The following is a 19,039-nucleotide window of genomic DNA, read 5'->3' as shown; positions in this document are numbered from 1 at the left end:
TTCTTTTAACTAATACCTTTTAATAGAAAAAGTTAAACAACAAAAAATGAACAAATACAAAAAGAAACAGCTTACAGCGTATATTTACAGAACTCGAGTATTCTTTCAGTCGTTTTCAACATAAAACAGCATTGGTTAGCTGGCACTCACTAAATGATTAATTGTCTTTAATTAATAAACCAGGCCTAATTCAACAACACCAAACCTAATTTTTTTAATGGAGGAATAACATGACATACCTGCTATCACAACAATTCCTGTTGCTTTATTTCATGCAGTGCACATGACACAGACACAGCGGTGGATATAATCAGTATTTGGTCTGAACTATAAAATACAGTCATATATTCCATCAACTATACCAAATAAGTAGGTTGCAGACACTTTCTTTCATATGATCAAGTATTATAGGATTAGTCAGGTTTGAGAGCCAACCAACAACTCGATAGGAGCCGCACCTTAAACAGAGCATCAGTGACAGGTAACGAGGTGCAATGTGAAAAACACAAGTGCATTTACATAGCAATGTTCGACAGACTAAGACATAAATGCACTTAAGTGTAACTAAGAAAAAGTAACGTGTTATTCATTAGAAGTGAATGTTTTATAACACAGATGAGGTACTCAGACTTGGGCCCTATACAACAAGAGCGTTTCTATAGTGCAATTTAGGCTGAAGATACAGCCTGGCATGAATATCATATTAATCATCATTGTTCAGCGGACAATGCCCTGGCATTTTAAGTAGTTCTTCTATAGAAAGGTTTCACTGATATACTGTTTGAGACCTTAAAAGACACAGCCCAAATAAACAAAAATACATTTTAACTAACATTATTTAGAACTGAAATACCAAAAAGCAAATGAAAACACTGTTAATTTGGGCTTTTATTGCTTTGAAGGAACTGGCAGTTCTCTTACTCAGTCCAGTAGGTAGCAACAACAGTAGGTGCTTTTTCTGCTGAAAACTTCCAACTGTGCTGAATCATCCCTCCCTCCGACTCTCTGACCGTAACTCTGTGAGAGCAGGTGCAGGTCCCCTGAACTTCTCTGTCTCCCTGCAACCAACAGGAAGGCAGGAAGTTGAACTGAGGAAAGTGGAGTAGAGGGGTCAGAGGTCATCTTTTGACCTTTGCATCCTCCTTGATCTTCCAAATCATCAGCTCCATGCAGGCAGACGCATCTTCGCTCGAGTCGTGGCCCTCCACTGGAAACACATGAACAAATGACAGGTTTTTGTTACTTAAATAATGCCACACTGAACATGTGAAAAGCTGCAGTAGAACACCAGTTTCCATTAGATTAACACAGATTAATGTTAACTTTCTAGTAATATGGAAACAGTACACAATAAGAATTACTTAATGAAAAAAATGTTGTGTTGATGTTTATAAAGGTTTAGTGTGTAATATTTCTGAGGAGTTATTGACAGAAATGCAATATAATATCCATAACTATGTTTTCAGTGATGTATAAAGACCTTACATTATGAACTGCTATGTTTTTATTACCTTAGAATGAGCCATATATAGCTCCATAACCGCGGGTCCCCCCTTCCGGCAAATAAGTTTTGCATCGGAGCAATATTTTCAAACATTAGATGGTGGGTGAGAATATGACACATAATATTGACACACATAGACGTGGGTTAGCTCAGTCGGAAAAGCGCAGGACTCAGAAACAATGTGGTGGATATTTACATGTGCATTACTCTGGTTTGTGTTGTGCAGACGTATTGCAACAGAAGAGAATATTGTGAACATAAATTTATAAATTGACAAAATAGAAAAATATAGAACAACAACGATGAACGCAATGTGCCAGGTTTGTGCATGATATGAAATGAAGTAAAATTTAGACGTGCACAGACATTTGCCTTATTTGAGTGTCAGTGGGGGACCTTGGCTTGTTAATGAAGATTGTGGAAGACACCACCCTCATTGGGCCATTCAGCCTACAGGTGAGAGATCGACCATCTGGTGACCTGGTGCAGCCAGAACAGTCTGAAGTTCAACGCTCAGAAGACAGTGGAGATGATCGTAGATTGTAGAAAGAGCCCAGCCTCCCCCTCCCCCATCATCCTGTGTGACTCCCGTCACCACTGTGGACTCCTTCTGCTTCCTGGGCACCATCATCTCCCAGGACCTCAAGTGGGAGCTGAACATCACCTCCCTCACCAAAAAGGCCCAGCAGAGGATGTACTTCCTGAGGCAGCTGAAGTTGTTCAGCCTGCCAAAGACAATGATGGTGCACCTCTACACCACCATCATTGAGTCCATCCTCACCTCCTCCATCACCATCTGGTACACTGCTGCCACTGCCGGGGACAAAGGTAGGCTGCAACGTGTCATTCGCTCTGCAGTGAAGGTTATTGGCTGCAATCTTCCATCTCTTCAGGAACTGTACACCTCCAGAACTCTGAAGTGAGCAGGAAAGATTGCTGTTGACCCCTCCCACCCTGGACACAAACTGTTTCAGACTCTCCCCTCTGGCAAGAGGCTGCGGTCCATCAGGACGAAAACCTCTCGCCAGGAAAAAAAGCTTCTTCCAGTCTGCAGCTAGTCTCAGGAGCTTGACGGACTGGTGACTGGAGGTGCAGCTGTTGGTATACAGGGAGAAGAGCAGAGGGGAAAGAACGCAGCCTTGAGGGGAACTGGTGCTGATGGTCCTGGAATCAGAGGCATGTTTTCCCATCTTCACGTGCTGCTTGCTGTCCGTCAGGAAGTCTGTGATCCACCTGCAGGTGGAGTCAGGCACGTTCTGCTGGGAGTGCTTGTCCTGCAGCTGGGCCGGGATAATGGTGTTGAAAACAGAGCTGAAATCCACAAACAAGATCCTGGCGTAGGTTCCTGGGGAGTCCAGGTGCTGGAGGATGAAGTGAAGGGCCATGTTTACTGCGTCGTCTACAGACCTGTTGGCTCTGTAGGCAAACTGCAGGGGGTCCAGGAGTGGGTCTGTGATGGATTTAAGGTGGGACAACACAAGGCACTCAACAGAGGTCAGGGCGGTGGGTCTGTAGTCATTTAGTCCTGTGATCCTTGGTTTCTTGGGGACAGGGATGATGGTGGAGGCTTTGAAGCAGGCTGGCACATGGCATGTCTCCAGTGAGGTGTTAAAAATATCTGAACACCGGAGACAGCTGATCAGCACAGTGCTTAAGGGTGGATGGGGAGATACAGTCCGGCCCAGCTGCTTTGTGGGGTTTCTGCCTCCTGAATAGTCTGTTGACATACCTCTCTGAGATGGAGAGAGGGACAGAAGCAGCATCATTTGCAGAGGACTGGTCCTTTAGCCACTCTGAGTACAGTCGTTTAGCATCTCGCACCACTTTGCTAAACCTGTACTTTGACTCCTTAAACCTGACCCTGTCCCCACTCCTAAATGCCTCCTTCTTTTCCAACCTCGGCTGTCTGAGTTTTGCTGTAAACCAGGGTTTGTCATTGTTATAACTCACCCTGGTCCGTGATGGTATACAGCTGTCCTCAGAAGCCGACGTAGGACGTCTCAGCATCAGTAAACTCATCCAGACTGTTGGTAGCAGTTCTGAAAACGTCCCAGTCAGTGCAGTCCAAACACGCCTGAAGATCCTCTACAGCTTCACTGGTCCATTTTTTTGAAGTCCTCACCACAGGTTTACAGAGTTTTAGATTCTGTCTGTATGCAGGAATCAGGTGGACCATGACATGATTAGTGTCCCAGTGGAGCGCGGGATACGGCGTGATAGGCACTGCTAACTGTGGTGTAGCAACTGTCTGTATTTGGTGAGTTCTTGGCTGAAGAACAATAACAAGGGATTTGTCTGCTCCACACACAGTATCCGGTCGGCCAGCATGCACTGTGCGTCCTGCATGTTGGCCTGCGGTGGAATGTAAACACCAACCAGTGAATGAAGCAAACTCACAGGGAGAGTAAAAAGGTTTACAGTTAATGATAAAAAATTCCAGATCAGGAGAACAGTGCTGCTGAATCACTGTCACGTCGGTACACCAGCCGTTGTTGATATAAAAACAGATACCTCCACCTTTGTTTTGCCGGAGAGCTCTGTGCCGCGGTTGCACGTTGGAGAGAAATATTGCCAGTAGCAGTGTGAAGTCCCCACCGGTGGAGACGCACTAACATATGGTTTTACTGAATAATTAAGTAAATATAATTTCTTAATAAATATACCTGAAGGAACCTCATTTCTTGACTGGCCACTCTCTGCTTTCTCAGAAGAGACACCTTTTGTGCTGTGTCAGCAACCGCAGCTGTCCTATGCTCTTTCAAAGGTTAGGGGGCAGTGGTAGACTGAAAAGTTGGCGACAATTCACAACCTTCGCCACTAAATCTTACACACTGAACCTTTAAGAAGAAAAGTCTACAGCCATGCAAAGCGTAGGCTGTACTTCAGCAGAGCAGTGCTTTGAGCTAAATGTTAACATGTTGTTGTTTAGCCAGTATAATGTTTGCTAACATTTGATAATTAGCATTAAACACTATGTTCAGCTGAGGCTGATGAGAATGTCCTTAGGTATTTGGTCATAAATGTATCGAACACATTGCTTTTTTGACCTGATGATGGCGGTGGATGAAAAGTTAAATGATCACCGACGTTATTTCAATTTATCCTGAGAGAGACATAAATGTTTATACACAATTTAATGGAAAATCTATCCAATAGTTGTCAAGACATTTCACTTAAATCATAAATATCAACTGCATGGTGGCGCTAGATGAAAAGTCAGGGCATCACCAAAGTCACTAAGTGTTACATTTCCCAAAGGCCATCTTTAGGAATCTTTGACTCTGAAACAGATAGGCCTTAATATTTCAGGGAAACATCTTGATTAGTGATGGAAAAACAAGGCTTTCTAAAGTTGAGACGTTTCAGCAGCAAACTGTGCTGAAAATGGATTTTACACTCCTGCTTCAGTTGACACAGTGTGCATGAGTGCCATCAGCTGGAGACATGGATGTGGTGCAGTCAAACTGGATAGCATGTAGCGGAGGATTATCAAAATATCCAAAATAGGTTGGACGCCAGACAGGAGAATAAACTTAATCCTAAATTACATAAACATTGCCAGCCGATACAAGACATACAAAAACATCTTCTGGATATGATGTGATGCACCACGCATTTACATTTATGATTTGGCATTTACTACAATTTACTTTAATTTCGTGAGGCTTACTGCACTGCATTGATTTATTTATTTTCAACCTGTAAGTATGGTTGCAGCAATATACTGTGGTATGAATGTACATTTTCTTATCTATGGTATTGAATTGTACAGTATTAGTAAAGAAATTAAAATAAAAAAAGTCTATATCACAGTTGTATCTCAGTCAGGACATTATACTTTGTGAAATTATAAAATAGCGTTTGTCAAACCAAAAAACTCCTTCTGTTTTCATTAATTTAAAGGCCACTGTAACTGATAATAATAACTGTGTTATACTGTATGCCATGATATCCTGATATTTGATGATTATTGTACTACGACAATCTCATGCTGTTGCAACCCTACTAAGACTCCTATTGTATTTTTTATTTCTATTATCTGTTACGACTTTCTAAAAAAAAAAAAAAAAAAAAAAAAGGAACAGCGTCAGCTGTGGGCCTATAAAGCTCATTAAAACATTTGATTTAATATTTATGATTTAATGTTTATACAAAAACTATAAATTGACTGTAATTTTGTTTGAGATTAATGTTAACTTGGCATATCTGTAAATCTGCTGGTTATGCTTCAATGAAATATGCTCAACAAATAAAAGATTAACCGATGCAGACTGATCACTCAGTCATTCTGTAGCTGTTTGTTGTTTACATGGATTTTGGCAGGAGTCGGTTACAAGATTATGTGATTTTGCTCTACGGCATAAATGTGTGTGGCATGCAGAGGAGAGGGTCTGTTTGTGTAACTAGGGCCATGTTTATCTGACAGGGTATTATGTATGTGTAATAGGAATGAAATACTCTAAGAAAAAAAGAAAACATTTTTACACAGTATTAGGACTCAAATGGTTTCTCAATTTGCTGGGATTTAATGGTTTACTTATTTAAATCCTAACAGACCTTAAGTCATAATTCATGAAATTATTTCCATACACAGTTTTAAATGCTTCTCTAATTTTACTATCACTAGCTAGAAAAACATCTATTTGTTTAATGCCTGAATGCAAATAAACCTGAAAGCATAAACAGCATAATGAAATAACACGTATTAGGTGTTTGCGGTACTATAATTTTTGGACAAAGAAACATGTCAACACAAAAAGTGATGGATAATTAATACATGTTTATGATAACTTTTGTCGAATTCTGTGTGATTTTCTCACCGTTGTCCTGAATGATGCGCTTGAGGTGGTCGGCCATCAGGTTCCTCAAGGCACGTTTATAGGGCAAGCCGAGGCGGTGAGGGAACACGATGGCCGTGTCTACAACTGAACTGTGGATTAGCTGGAGGCAAGAGAGACAGACAGAAAGAGGGGGACAGAGATTAGGGCTGGGACAATATGCTTACCTCCTATTTCGATTCCATCATGATATCTGAGTGCCGATTCGATATGTATTGCGATTTGACATATTTTTTGATAGTATGATTTTTCTTTTCTTCTTTAACACTAGACCATGGGAAAAGTTGAATCATACACTTCTAGAGGCTGTACATCATGCGTCATTTATCCAAAAACAATGCAGATCACAGTCTGTCTGAGTTTTATTTCTTTGTTATACTGCATACAAAAGTGGTAAATAAAATGAATTTGAAGTAAATGGCTATATTTAGCTATTCCTGCTCTTATTTAATTAAATTCATTAATTTAATTAATTGTATAATGTGTACTAATAAATTCATAATAATTTAATATGTAATGCTATAATGATAATTAATATAATCATAGTAATGAATGATTTCTGTGATCAAAAAATCGTAAAATAAAGAATCATGATACTTCAGTGAATCGATTTTTTCCTGATCCCTACATAACTTCAGGGTTTTTTGTTTTCTTTTAGCACAGGCAAAGCAGTAGCAACTCAGTGTATCAGCCTGGAACTAAGGCTAATGAATAAGCTGATTCTCCCGTTAAAGCAAGAATCTTCTCGAGTTACTTCCTGATTGTAATTTCACAATGTTTTACTGTACTGCTCTGCACCTGAAGACTTCCTCATATGTGCTGAGTTTCACTTGACCTAGTCGTCATTAAAATTTGTCCACTAAAGTTAGTGAAGAACTACTTGTGGTGATTCTCAACAATTTTGTCAAAATCAATTAAAGAATTAAGTAAAGCCTAGACAATTTCCTTGAAAATAATTTTAGCTTTTTTACATTTTACACAGTTTCACAAAACAGCCCGGCCAATATGTGACTTTCAAAAAAAATTTGGTTACTGAACAAATATTGAAGCCACATTGGGCTTCTTCACTTGTTAACGGGTTGGAGTGAAAGGCAACTTTGGTCACAATCACGTTTACAGAGGGAGTGGGGTCTTGGTCTACGGAGCCCGCCATGTTGCAGTGCCATATTTCTACAGAAGCCTAGAATGGAACGCTTGGAACAGGAGGGCCACTAAATCCTGGACCTTTAAGGGGACCTGTGTGTGTGTGTCATTATATATATATATATATATATATATATATATATATATATATATTAAATATCCCCCATTTAATATTTTTACAATAAATATCTTGCCTAATACAGTCTTTATGTTTATACTTCAATAATTTAAACAATTTATAATTTTTCTCAGGAAGTGAAAATAAAGTAAAGGTGTAGTGCAAAGTGATTGATAAGGTGATTCTTCTTTGTTTGTCACGAAAGCATAGCTGATATCACATCAGTAACAGGCAGCAGACAATGGTTTTGTGGGAAACGCAAACATTGTATGAATCATCATTTCAAAAGCGTCAAATAAAAAGTCTTGAAGATTACTGCCGTGCCACAGTACCTTCAGAGCAAGCAGGTCGCTCTCCAGACTGTGTCCTATGAGGATGGATTCAGCACTGAACATACTGAGCAGCACGGCCTGAACATCTCTCAGACTAATGGTGACGCTCTCCAAGTCCTCCGCCGTCACACCTGAAAATCTGTGAGAGATATGCGACATTCAGTTTATACCGCCTTTACAGTCCTATGACTGCGTCAAAGACAAATTTAAGACAGGGGTATAACTGACAGTTACTTTCATTACAAGTTAAATTCAATAGCACACACGAGCCACACAGTGTCAAGTGAGAGAAACTCACCGTGTGTTGTAATCAACCACTTTGCTTTCAGGTTTGACAAATGTATCGTAGATGACTTTCATCTCAGAGTCAATGACTGTCACCCTTGTCAGTTCCAGGCCCTGCCTTGTGTAACACTGTTTCAGAGGGGAGAAAAAAACATAATATACACATGCATGCAGCAAAAGAATGAGCACTGAGCGACTCTCTATGTCCCATTAGGCCCCACTGGCCTATAATAAAGCAAATCTAAAATCACACACACAAAAGATGGCAGTTTAAGGCTAGTTGTGCATTTAGATGAGAGTTTTTCCCTTAGCTAAACATCTCTGTCTGACTCACCATCTCACAGTCCAAAGCAAACACCCCTCCATTGCCATCTGCTGGGAGAGTTTTACTAAACGTTGTGACGTAGCCATCAAATGACTCTTTACGCCCGTCCTGAACGTGTTGCTGTGGGAATATGAAATGTTTCAAGCATGGGGTTGTTTATCAAACATGTTTTAAAAGTTTAAATGGATAGTTATTGTAAGATATCCTGGAAGTGCTTGAAGGGCAAAGCCTGAGGGATAATGATTATTAGTCTATTGTCAGACAATCATAGAACCAGTAACCAAGATGTGTAATTTAAAGTGCTTTTTAAACTTTCTCCATTCGCTGCTTTTACATTAAATTGTTCAATTGTATATGTGAATGTAGTTTATCTTTCAAAATGCCACATTTTAAGATTACATTAAACCACTAAGTCATGACAGCTCATATATTTCACTTCTATAAATTGCAAAGAAGAAAAACGAATAGCTGTTGGCTTGCAAAGGATGATACCTTGGAAACTTGGCAGCCTGGCGTTCCCACAGCCGCAGCACAGCAGCTGTAGCTGGTCTCCCAGCCTCCAGCGACTGAAAGAGAAGAGAAATGAGTCGGACTGAGACACAGGTAAATTACAGTTAAAAGAGGGTTGGGGAGAGGGAATGAAATCTGCATTCATTCATTCAATATTTATGTTTATTAACGCTAAATAATTGCAAACAAACTTACCTTTATTTCTCCGCAATCGTCCCCAGTGAAAGCTACATTCCTCTTTCCGTATACAGTTGCCATTGACATTGATCTTATACTCTGCTCCACATCGACAGCATATCTTGCTGAATGCTGAAAATACATTACAGAGTGTGAGCTGAAAGTCAAATAATTGCTGGAACACAAACCGATGTTAACGTAATTGAATACTGGCCATTAGAGTTGTGGGCTCACTCACGGTCTGAAATGGGCTTTTTCTCTGGGAGGTTATATATGATGGCTTTGCCTGCAGATTCAGGGTTTGCTCTCGGGTATCCGTGCTCCTGGAGCTGCTCCTCCGTCATCAGGTACGCCTTCAGCTTTCTGTACAGTGTGGCTCCTAGAGTGAGACAGAGCAACAATTAAAACCTTAACCTTACGCTGAAAAACGCTGAGAAATGTTTGTTTTTTAAGTTGACCATAAATACTTTTGCATGTGGAGAGACATCCGTATGTTGCAAGAAACTTTCAACACCTGCTAAATGTTGTGGGCTTTGACCAGTTGCCTTAAGTGTAATTTATTCTTCTGCGTCGAATCAACGGCGTAGGTGACAGCATAGGCTACGGGGCTAGGTAGAGGCTACGCCATCGCCTGACGTGCACCTCCTCAAAAATGTAATGCTGCGTTCCAGGCGACTTGGAACTCGGAAATTTTCGATCTCCAACTAGAACAATTATCCTGGAACGCCACTTGAAGTCGGATTTCCTACTTGTGAACTCGGAGAAAAAATATGTACTCCGACTTCACGAGTAGCAGCTGAATGACGTCACAAAACAATGTCAGCACCCATGGAAGCACACACTGTAAATGGTAAACCATAAACTAAAAGGCAACAAAAAGTAAATTTGCATGTATTTAAATTAAAATAATACATATACAATCATATAGTAAAACCTGTTCTGCATGTACATTGATGTAGAAATATGTTAGGCCGATTAGGTAGCTGGCTACAGTAAAGACTCACACATAAAAGTTATTGTTAAGAATGCCAAAACATTAGGAAGTGTAATCTACAACACTGACTGACTTGAGGGTTACCAACTGATGTAGCTAGAGGGGTACACAGTTAACTAGTAACGTATAGGTTATTTATGTCAGTTGTTGTAGTTAAACTGCCATCCTTTGAAGTAACACCTAAAACACTGCTGAGGGTGCAACTGTGTGTACTTTGTCGCGGTCAGCCATGGTTTTGGCGTCATGCACCACCATGCACCTGGAATGCTTTGAGGTCGGAAGTCAGAAGTTTCAACTGGGAAAAATCCCAGTTCCGACTGGTTTCGAACGCGGCATAACTACATGTCGACTGTACTGTGATTGGTCGGCTGACCCTACGGAGGAGTATAGATAAAGCTAAACGGACCGTTTTCCTGTTTATACACTGATACAATCAATAAGGTATATGATGATTTTCATAATTCATTTAACCTATAAATTATTTTGTTGATAAATCAGTAATTGATTTATTCTGTAAGTTGTAAAATATTGATACCAAACACTTTTGACCCAAATGTTTTCAATAAGACTCCAACTAACAAATATTTTTATTATGAATTAACTTTAAATTTTGCTATCTTTATTAATCATTTGGTCTATAAAACGTCAAATACCTGTGAAAATGCCCCTCCTAAATATCCTACAGGCCAAGGTGACATCTAAGAATAACTGGTTATCAATTGGCTATCAAAGTTGCTGATTCATTTTCAGTTGATTGACATATTGTTTCAGCTCTCTGGTGTTAGTGGTATTTTTACTTGATAAATGACTTAAAGGATTTATCAGTTAATTTCCTGTTCATCGCACTGTTCAACATTTCTTTCAGTAATCCAATAGTCGTGCAAACATATTCCCTCTGACGTCAGGGCATGGGGCAGGGAGTTTGCCGTAAACAGAACAGGAGGTTGTCACATGGTTATTTGAACAGTTTCACTGTTACTGTTACAGAGACAAGTCTCTACTTGACACTAGATTCTTTCAGATATATTTCAGTACTTTTTTCTTCTCTTGGCTTTTTGATTTTATCAGAGGTATAATTTCTGGGATGTGATCAGGTGACTTAAGAAAAACAGAGAAAAAAATGGGAACGACATAAAAAGAATATGTTCAATAACAATTCTAGAGAAAGAGGACTGAAAACACTGAAAACATGAGGCTTCTTGTCATCTTGACTGCAGCCCTGTGTGGGAGTTAGCTGAGTACACATTAAAAGACACAGTTAACTTGTCCCATACCAGTGAGTTTCTCCTCCTGCTGTTTACCCATCCTGTTGACAGTAAAGCTGGTTGTAGCAGCAAGACGACCTCCCAGAACTTCCTCGTGGGACTGGGCCCTCCTGTTTGCAACTAATCCTGGGTCCTCTGCAAAAAAACACACACAAACACAGAGTTACCATTGAAATGTAGTCTAAACACCGGATACAACCATCACATTTCTGGTCAAATGCTGCATGCTGATGCTCACATGTGAAGACAAACTGATGAGATATTGTGCTATGTATCATAACATATGATATCATGTATTTGGCACATCTGGCACAATCAATCCTTAGTTTTTTGTGTAGGCTTAAATAAGAGTAAATACTGCAAGCTATTCTGAACAGGGACTGAAGTGACGCACTGGTGACAGGCGATGGACAGGACATGCTCTTGCTGCGTAGCTTCTTCAGAGTGTTGACAGCGACATTGAGGTAGATGTTCTTGCTGTTACTACGATCATACACCAGCTTCTCCTCATCAAGGGCCTGAAACAGTAAAACCTCTGTCACTGACAAAACCACAACTTGTTCAACTGAAGCACTTATTGAATCTCCTCTGTGTTCAAGACCATGGTGTGATTAGAGCAGTAGCGTTCTCTTCGAAAACAACAATTTCTGTTGAAACATTTTCAAAACTATACATGATTTATAGGCTCAGCTACATATTAGTTACATTGGGACAGAAAAAATGTCTGATAAACAATTAAAAAAAGTTGTAGCTCTGTGTGCAATTAGTGAAAAGTGAGTGTTATTCATACCATCTGGAAGGCAACGTCCTCTGATGGGCAAAATTTGACACATTCATCTATGAAAGTGTTGAGGTAGCGCTGGCGGATGTTGGTGGGAACTTTGGCCCCAAACTCAGTGGGGATGATGGGGCGCTTCATTGAACTACTCTGAAAAAAAACAAAAAGAGAACACTAATGGTAAATCACATCCTACAGATTAAGCAACTATTTCTCCTTAGAGGGGTGGCCCACCTCTGCCAGTAAATTGTCAAGGTTGTGCAAGAATATGCAGACACAAAACATAAAACAGATGTTCAGAAAAACAATCAGCAGCATGAGAGATTGTGGCCGACGGATACCTTCATGGTGGGTGTGTGTGCCAACCTCTTCTGCATGACAGTGGACACGGTCTTGGACAAGATGCCAGCGGTGGTTTGGGCCTTGACAGTCTGATGGGTTTGGCTGGGGGATAACACTCGACTGGCAGCTGGTTTAACATCTGCAGAACCTATTGAGACACACACCATAACAACACTGAGACCACAACATGTACTTAAGGTTTCATTAGGGCAGTGATATGATTATGTAAAAATAAAAGCAAAAGCTGAATCCTGCTACAATATGGAGTAGTGGAGGAACTCATACCTGTTTTGGAGGAGGTTATCTGTGGGTTGGGGCGGTGCGCTATTCTCTTCCTCTCTCCAGAAAAGCCGGAGCTGGAGCCGGAGCTCTTTGAGGCAGCCTTGACTGAGGCAGAAAGCTGAGCAGCTTGCTGCTGTGCCATCTGCATACGCTGGTAGCAGACCTCCTGGGCCGTGAGTCTCCTGTACGGAGGCACCACAGTCTTCGAAGGTGCATCAGTCTGAAAAAACAGAAGCACATTTTATTAAAAAGTAACAGCTTAATTTGGAAAGTATGATATATATATATATATATATATATAGTACACACAGTATAAGCTACCTCACCATGGAACACCTGACTGACACAATAATATGAATGCACAACTGCTCTATGAGAATTGCTAATCTTAAAAAGTTGGACTCCTTAAATGCTGTAACAAATGTTTGTGTTTTATTCATTGTATATATATTACCTTATTATCTCTACACCTATGTGTTTTAGTTTGCTTGGTTTTACATATATATGATAATAATGTAATAATAAACAGTTAATTTATAATCGGTTATGAATAAATACTGATTTCAATATATAACTTTACCTGTAACCTGTGACTACACCTAAAATTTATATGGCCCAAAAAGCACAACAAAATAACAAACTGCAGACTGGATCTTTAATGAAACTGCCATAGACAGGGTAGGCCAGAAGCCCATCGAGTCGAAAACAACCTTATACGGTAACTATATCACCTGACTGTTTAGGGAACACAGACAGCTGATTGCTTCCTGTCAAGAATGACGGTGCATTTAAATGTTACAACCTGTACCAGTGGAAATCCCCAACAAAACCCGTGCTATGCCAGTAGTTTCAGAATCCTTTCAGTGTTTACTTCCTTGTTTGTTCTAATGTAACTGTACAGGCCTCCCAAAGTGCCCCCAGCATTACTTGTGATGAACTATAACAATTTCACTGTGCTCCCCCTTTGGCTACCATGTACATAATGGCAAGGAAAGGAATTGTGTTCCCAACCCAGAGACATGCAGAATCAACCACAGTTGTACCAGTTTTCAAGTCTGACTTCAAGTGATGATGACGAAACTACTTCTTACCAAAAGGGCTAGGGGAATCTCCATGTCGTAATACTTATCTGATGCATGAATACTATTAGTTTACCACTGTATGTTGGTTTTCTCTGCTTCGCGTCGGGCCGAACAACACCCCATAATTGTGATATAATAAGCGTATACCACGGCCTGTCGTGAGCTATTGCTTAAACATTCTGCCTGTGATAAAGTTGGGTTGTCATGGTAACAAAATGTGCATTCCTTTTAAACAATTACTGTTTTGTAAACAAACATGTTTTATATTAAAAGATGTTCTCAATTGTCACGGCTGACGGACTTAAATTTTCCCCGTGACAGCACTGTGGCATGAAGAAGGTGACAAACTTACATTTCCTTTGGCAACACAATGGGAGACTCTCTTCTTTTGACCAGGAAAGAGAGTTGTTAAAGTGCTCTCTGTGCTTTTCTCATCCTCTGAATCCCTAGAGGGCTGACAGAGCACAATTCAGCATGTTAATTCAATCCCATCAACTGGCAATTGCGTAATATGACTTAGAAAAAAACAGTATGTCGTTAATGAAAATGTCGACTAAAGTGCAACAGTATGGTGAGAAAGAAACACTACCTGTTTAGCTTGCCTTCCTTTGTCTTCCATCTTCACATCCTTGGATTCGTTGAAGATCCGCAAACACTCCTCCATGGGATCTGAGTCAAAGTCCAGATCATCTTGGAAACTAGAGAAGTCAAATCCAACAGAGTCGACCTCGTCCTTACCCGCACTGCTGCCCACCTCACCGCGGTCATCCTCATCGTCAGAGGAAGAAGGGGTCAGCTCTGATGCTTTCCTCTTGTTCAGACGTCCCCTCTTTAAAGCATCCGCAGATTTTCTCACCAGCAATTCTTCGGGTTCCTCGTCGTCGTCATCATCCACCTCTATCGGTTCGGCCTCCTCTGGGCTCTCGTCTCCAAACAGATCAGCATGGCTGAGACTCAGACTTCGCCGTTTGTCTTTAAGTCTTTTCCCATTTGATGAGCCGATGTTTTGCTTCACCTTCCCTTTACTGTTCGCAGAGCTAACTTTACTATTATTACTACTGCTCGGCCTACTAGAACTGCTTTTACTAATTTTCTTTACATTCTTTTCTCTTTTACTGCTATCAAGTTTACCATTTTTGTGTTGGCGGTCCTTATACTTGCCGAGTTCCTTTTCCTTCTCTGATATCTTGGGTTTCTTGCTTTCCTTTGCAACATTTTCTGTATCTTTATCTCGTTTGCTTGAGTCCGTTTTTACTTTTTCCACAGTTTTGATCTTACCATCACTTCTTTTTTCATCTCTGACTTCCCTCTGAACTTTATCAGATGTTTTAACCTTAACTGTGTTTTTCCCATCATCTCGTTTTCCATGACTCTTGTTCTCCTTCTTTGCAGAGTCTTGATTTGAGTTCTTTATTGACCCTTTGTCTTTACTGCTGCTGCTACTACTCTTACTACCAGCTGTTTTGTTTACTTCCTTCTCAAATTTACCACTTTTCTCCTGACTAGTTCGACTAGCCACCTTCTTTTTCTCTAGGCTGTCCTTTCGTTTGATATCTTCCTCGACGTCCGTGTCCCCTGCTGAGTCCTCTTTATTCCTCTGTGTCAGTGTATTTAGCAAATTCTCAGTTCTCTCTTTCCTCTCCTTCCCCACAGCGTCCCAAAGCGACCCACTGTTGCCTTTTCTCTGCTGAAGATTACTAAGCGACGTGGGTCGATACTCTGTTCCAGAGGTCTCCCCATCAGAGTCAGAGAAAGTGTACTTTTTTGAGTCTACACTCTGCTGCCGTGCTTTTTTCACAGCCACAACACACTCCTCATCTGATATATCTGATCCTGGCATTTTGTGTGTCTTACTTCCCATCGTCTTAACAGCTTGTGCCCGCTTGTCCCGCTTGTGCTGCACAGCAATTCCTGCCGTGTAGTTGGACAGCGGGTCATACTCCATATCTGTAGATGGTTTTGAATTGTCCACAGTGTATTTACACTTAGAGGATTTGCTGTTGCAGTACTTTGGACTTGGGGGAGGAGAGGGGAGTTGATGTGTGTGTGTCCGAGATGAAGGCTTTTTCACTGAAGTAGGAACATATTCCATAGAGTTACTATTATTCCCCTGGTTGTCTAAATCCAAGGTATACTTGCTGCAGCCAGGGGTGGGATTATAATCTCCTGATGTCATCTGATAACTCCCAGGGTCATAGGCCATGTGTGAAGGTGGTGTTTTACTTTTAACAGCATCAGATGAAGATGAACTGGTACTCCCGCTGGGATTGTACGGTTCATCCCCAATCCGAGAGAGCTTCCTCTTCTCCCTCTCCACCTCGCTGCGGACCTCCTCGATGGCCTTGTTGACCAACTCCAGAGCACCACTGAGGTCTCCTGAGGCAGCTGGCTTTCCATTCTGCTGCACCTGGGGCCTCACAACTTCTGGGTTGAAAGGATCATAACCTTGATCTGTAGGGATGCAAGAAAAACAGTCTTAATAAAATTGACCGATAGAATAATAAAAGGTCCACTTACCCACTTTTCTGGTAGTTTTCAACTAAGGATGCATTAATCCGGTCCACCAAAATACTGACCTTTTAAGCATTGGCCGCAATGTGCAACAACAGTTTCTTTTTCACTGGAATTATAAAACTTGTTTTAAGTAACATTCATTCAGTGAATGAAGGCTACACACTCAATTTTAACACCACAGCAATCCCTGGAGCACAACGTACTGCCTTGTCTAATTTATCCAAAAGGTTCCAGCTCAGAAGTTCTTATAAATATAAATATTTACATAAATACATACATAAATTTAAAATACTTATAGAAGATTCTCTATAAGGGATGTGAACATGATAAGAAGGGACAAGTTTGGGTGCCAACTAACACTTTGGTTTGCTGGTACATGCACAATAGCTATATTTTATCCTGCGGACACGGCTACCTGCAGACACTTAGTCCATTACCTCAAACGCAATTTTTGTATTGATCTTTCAATTACAACTTCCTTGTCTCCTTACTTTATTTGTAACCATTTTCTCTCAGTAGTCTTTAGTATAGGTGTAAACATTATATGTACCTTGTTTTGTTTTTTTATGCTTCGTTTTGTAGCAGATGGTCCTAGTGTATTGGGGGGGGGGGGGGGGGGGGGGGTTCAAATACTTAATACTATGCATCTGCTCTCTTGCGCATTTAGCTCAGTTTACAGCAGCAGGACATACCTGGTAAGAACTGGTAATTTACAGAGTGCAGCTAAGGGTAACAGAAATTCACTTTACACCGTTTTTGGTTTCGTTAGCCCGTTTCGATACGGCATTGTGATCCAGTCCTCCTCACACGTCCTCGCTACCTACTCTGCGGGCGAAGACGTCAAAGTATTCAAGTCAAGTTTGGATTTAATAAAGTAATACTCCGCACCTTTCTGTGCGGTCTGAAGGTCTCTTTGCTTTTTAACGTCTGCCGGTGCCCCGTAAGACGACCGTCTCTGCTGGCTGTGCCTGAAGTGACAGTACGGTCTGTTGCACCCATTTCTGCCTCCTTTGCCTTCGCTGTACTCCGCGTAAAACGGACAGTCAATCCCTCGGAAGAAGCCGGTGGATCTTAGCATTATCTCCAGATGTTCCTCTCATGCCCGCATGAACACACTTGGTCGTTTGTCTGCGTAGTTTTTAAATCGCACTGCCAAAGCTTGTAGGAGCGACAGAACAATAACAACGTCCCTACGGCGCCATGTTGGATTGGTTAGGGCTGACGAAACCTCGCGTGAACTCACACGTGTCGCGCTCCTTGACGTCACAGAGTGCGCTTAATGGTTTACCTACGTAAAGAGTTAAACCTTTTACCCTAGTCTACGCCCAAACATACCAAAAAATATAGAAAGTAAGCCTTTAACAAGTGTACTTGTGAACCAAAAATGTGTTAACATTTGATGAGTGTGCTTCAGTCAACACTATGCCTACACAAGATTTACGTTTGTCGGCTTTATTGGGTTGCTGGCCTTCTGCAAACCAGCGGTGTTAATTAGACGAAACACCTGTGTGCGCCTTGTAGTGAAATTATGAGTTGAAAGCAACCTCAGCCCGTTTCACAAGATAAATGAGACAAGTGTTTAAATATTTTATTTAACAGGTATCCAGTGAGTAGTCATCGAGTCCTTGGGTCCCATGGCCTGGAAATGAAGGCAATAATCGTCCATACATGCAGGTTTCACAACATTTTGGGGAATTTTATTTGCCTTTTTGGCCCAAGCGTCACCCGAGAATCTTTAACACTAATGTGGTGGCATGTTCGTTTCAGCTTTGGAGCTGCAGCTGATGCGAATAGACAGCCTTTCCCAAAAATGTCGAACTACTCCATTAAGGGTCTTGAAAACGGTTAACTGAAATCACAAAACTAAACTAAAACTGCCAAGAAATTAGCCTGACATTACTTAGTATTTTTAAGTGCTCCGACTTGAAATAAGCACATTCACTAGTTTTATATAGGCTATTTGAAGTTAAAAACGTTTAATTACGTTTCTTCAGCAAAATAAAAATGTCTTAGAAAAACTACTTAACTTTTTCTTTTTAAAACACTACCCATTGGCTTAATTTTTTTGTTTCTAGTTATGAAAATCCCAAATCCGGACAAGCAAAACAAACTACAACCTCTTCTACAATGCCCCACGATACCTACCTGTAGCTTGACTGTCAAACTTCAGACTTAACAGGTGCTCAGGCTTTTTGTGCACTCCAGACAGTCACGTGATCTAATTAGATCCAGTCCTAATTATGATGCTCATGTGCGCTGCAGAGGTAATCAGTGACATAGTAATTGGCACGCCTTCAGGTACACTTGTTTTCAAAAGTCAGATCCACTACTTCTCTTTTAGCCTCAGACATGTTTTGTTTTGGAGGGGTCATTAGTCACATATTAAATGTTTCTGTTTTAATGGAGACATTATCTTTACACAAAGGAGAACTGAACGGTATGCCAAATACTATTAATTTCTACTCTGTTAAATTGGTTATAAAAAGAAATGTATAAAGTTGTTGTATATCTATTTTATAATCCTCTGTATATGTTCCTTTGTTTATGTTT

At 40.7% G+C, this 19,039-nt stretch overlaps 1 protein-coding gene and 1 long non-coding RNA gene across 2 annotated transcripts; one reads left to right on the top strand and one right to left on the bottom strand.

Moving 5' to 3' along the window:
• rexo1 (REX1, RNA exonuclease 1 homolog) lies at positions 1–17,721 on the bottom strand. The gene is made up of 16 exons (XM_046049138.1): positions 17,378–17,721; positions 14,565–16,426; positions 14,328–14,429; positions 12,897–13,113; positions 12,611–12,759; positions 12,282–12,419; positions 11,886–12,009; positions 11,501–11,626; positions 9,471–9,611; positions 9,251–9,364; positions 9,038–9,111; positions 8,555–8,665; positions 8,234–8,349; positions 7,936–8,074; positions 6,325–6,445; positions 1–1,207 (listed from the first exon to the last, which is right to left on the bottom strand). The coding sequence occupies exons 1-16, from the start codon at positions 17,565–17,567 to the stop codon at positions 1,119–1,121; spliced, it is 3,813 nt and encodes a 1,270-aa protein (XP_045905094.1). The 5' UTR covers positions 17,568–17,721; the 3' UTR covers positions 1–1,118.
• On the top strand, positions 14,272–16,496 carry LOC123970825. The gene is made up of 2 exons (XR_006825064.1): positions 14,272–14,314; positions 16,208–16,496. It is a non-coding gene; the product is annotated as an uncharacterized LOC123970825 (long non-coding RNA).
• Positions 17,722–19,039: the final 1,318 nt, after the last annotated feature.

This window comes from Micropterus dolomieu, linkage group LG05, assembly GCF_021292245.1.
Source record: "Micropterus dolomieu isolate WLL.071019.BEF.003 ecotype Adirondacks linkage group LG05, ASM2129224v1, whole genome shotgun sequence".
NCBI classification, from domain to species: domain Eukaryota; kingdom Metazoa; phylum Chordata; class Actinopteri; order Centrarchiformes; family Centrarchidae; genus Micropterus; species Micropterus dolomieu.
The sequence above is the reverse complement of the archived record's forward strand: the minus strand, read 5'-3'. Positions and strand labels throughout refer to the sequence as shown.

Excerpts from the sequence above, each read along its gene's own strand:
- rexo1 (XM_046049138.1), bottom strand. The coding sequence starts at position 17,567 with ATGCTAAGATCCACCGGCTTCTTCCGAGGGATTGACTGTCCGTTTTAC. Across the intron at positions 9,612-11,500 it reads GCAGGAGGAGAAACTCACTG|GAGCCACACTGTACAGAAAG; the intron begins GTATGGGACAAG and ends GTCTCACTCTAG. Across the intron at positions 1,208-6,324 it reads GCGCATCATTCAGGACAACG|TGGAGGGCCACGACTCGAGC; the intron begins GTGAGAAAATCA and ends ATGTGTTTCCAG.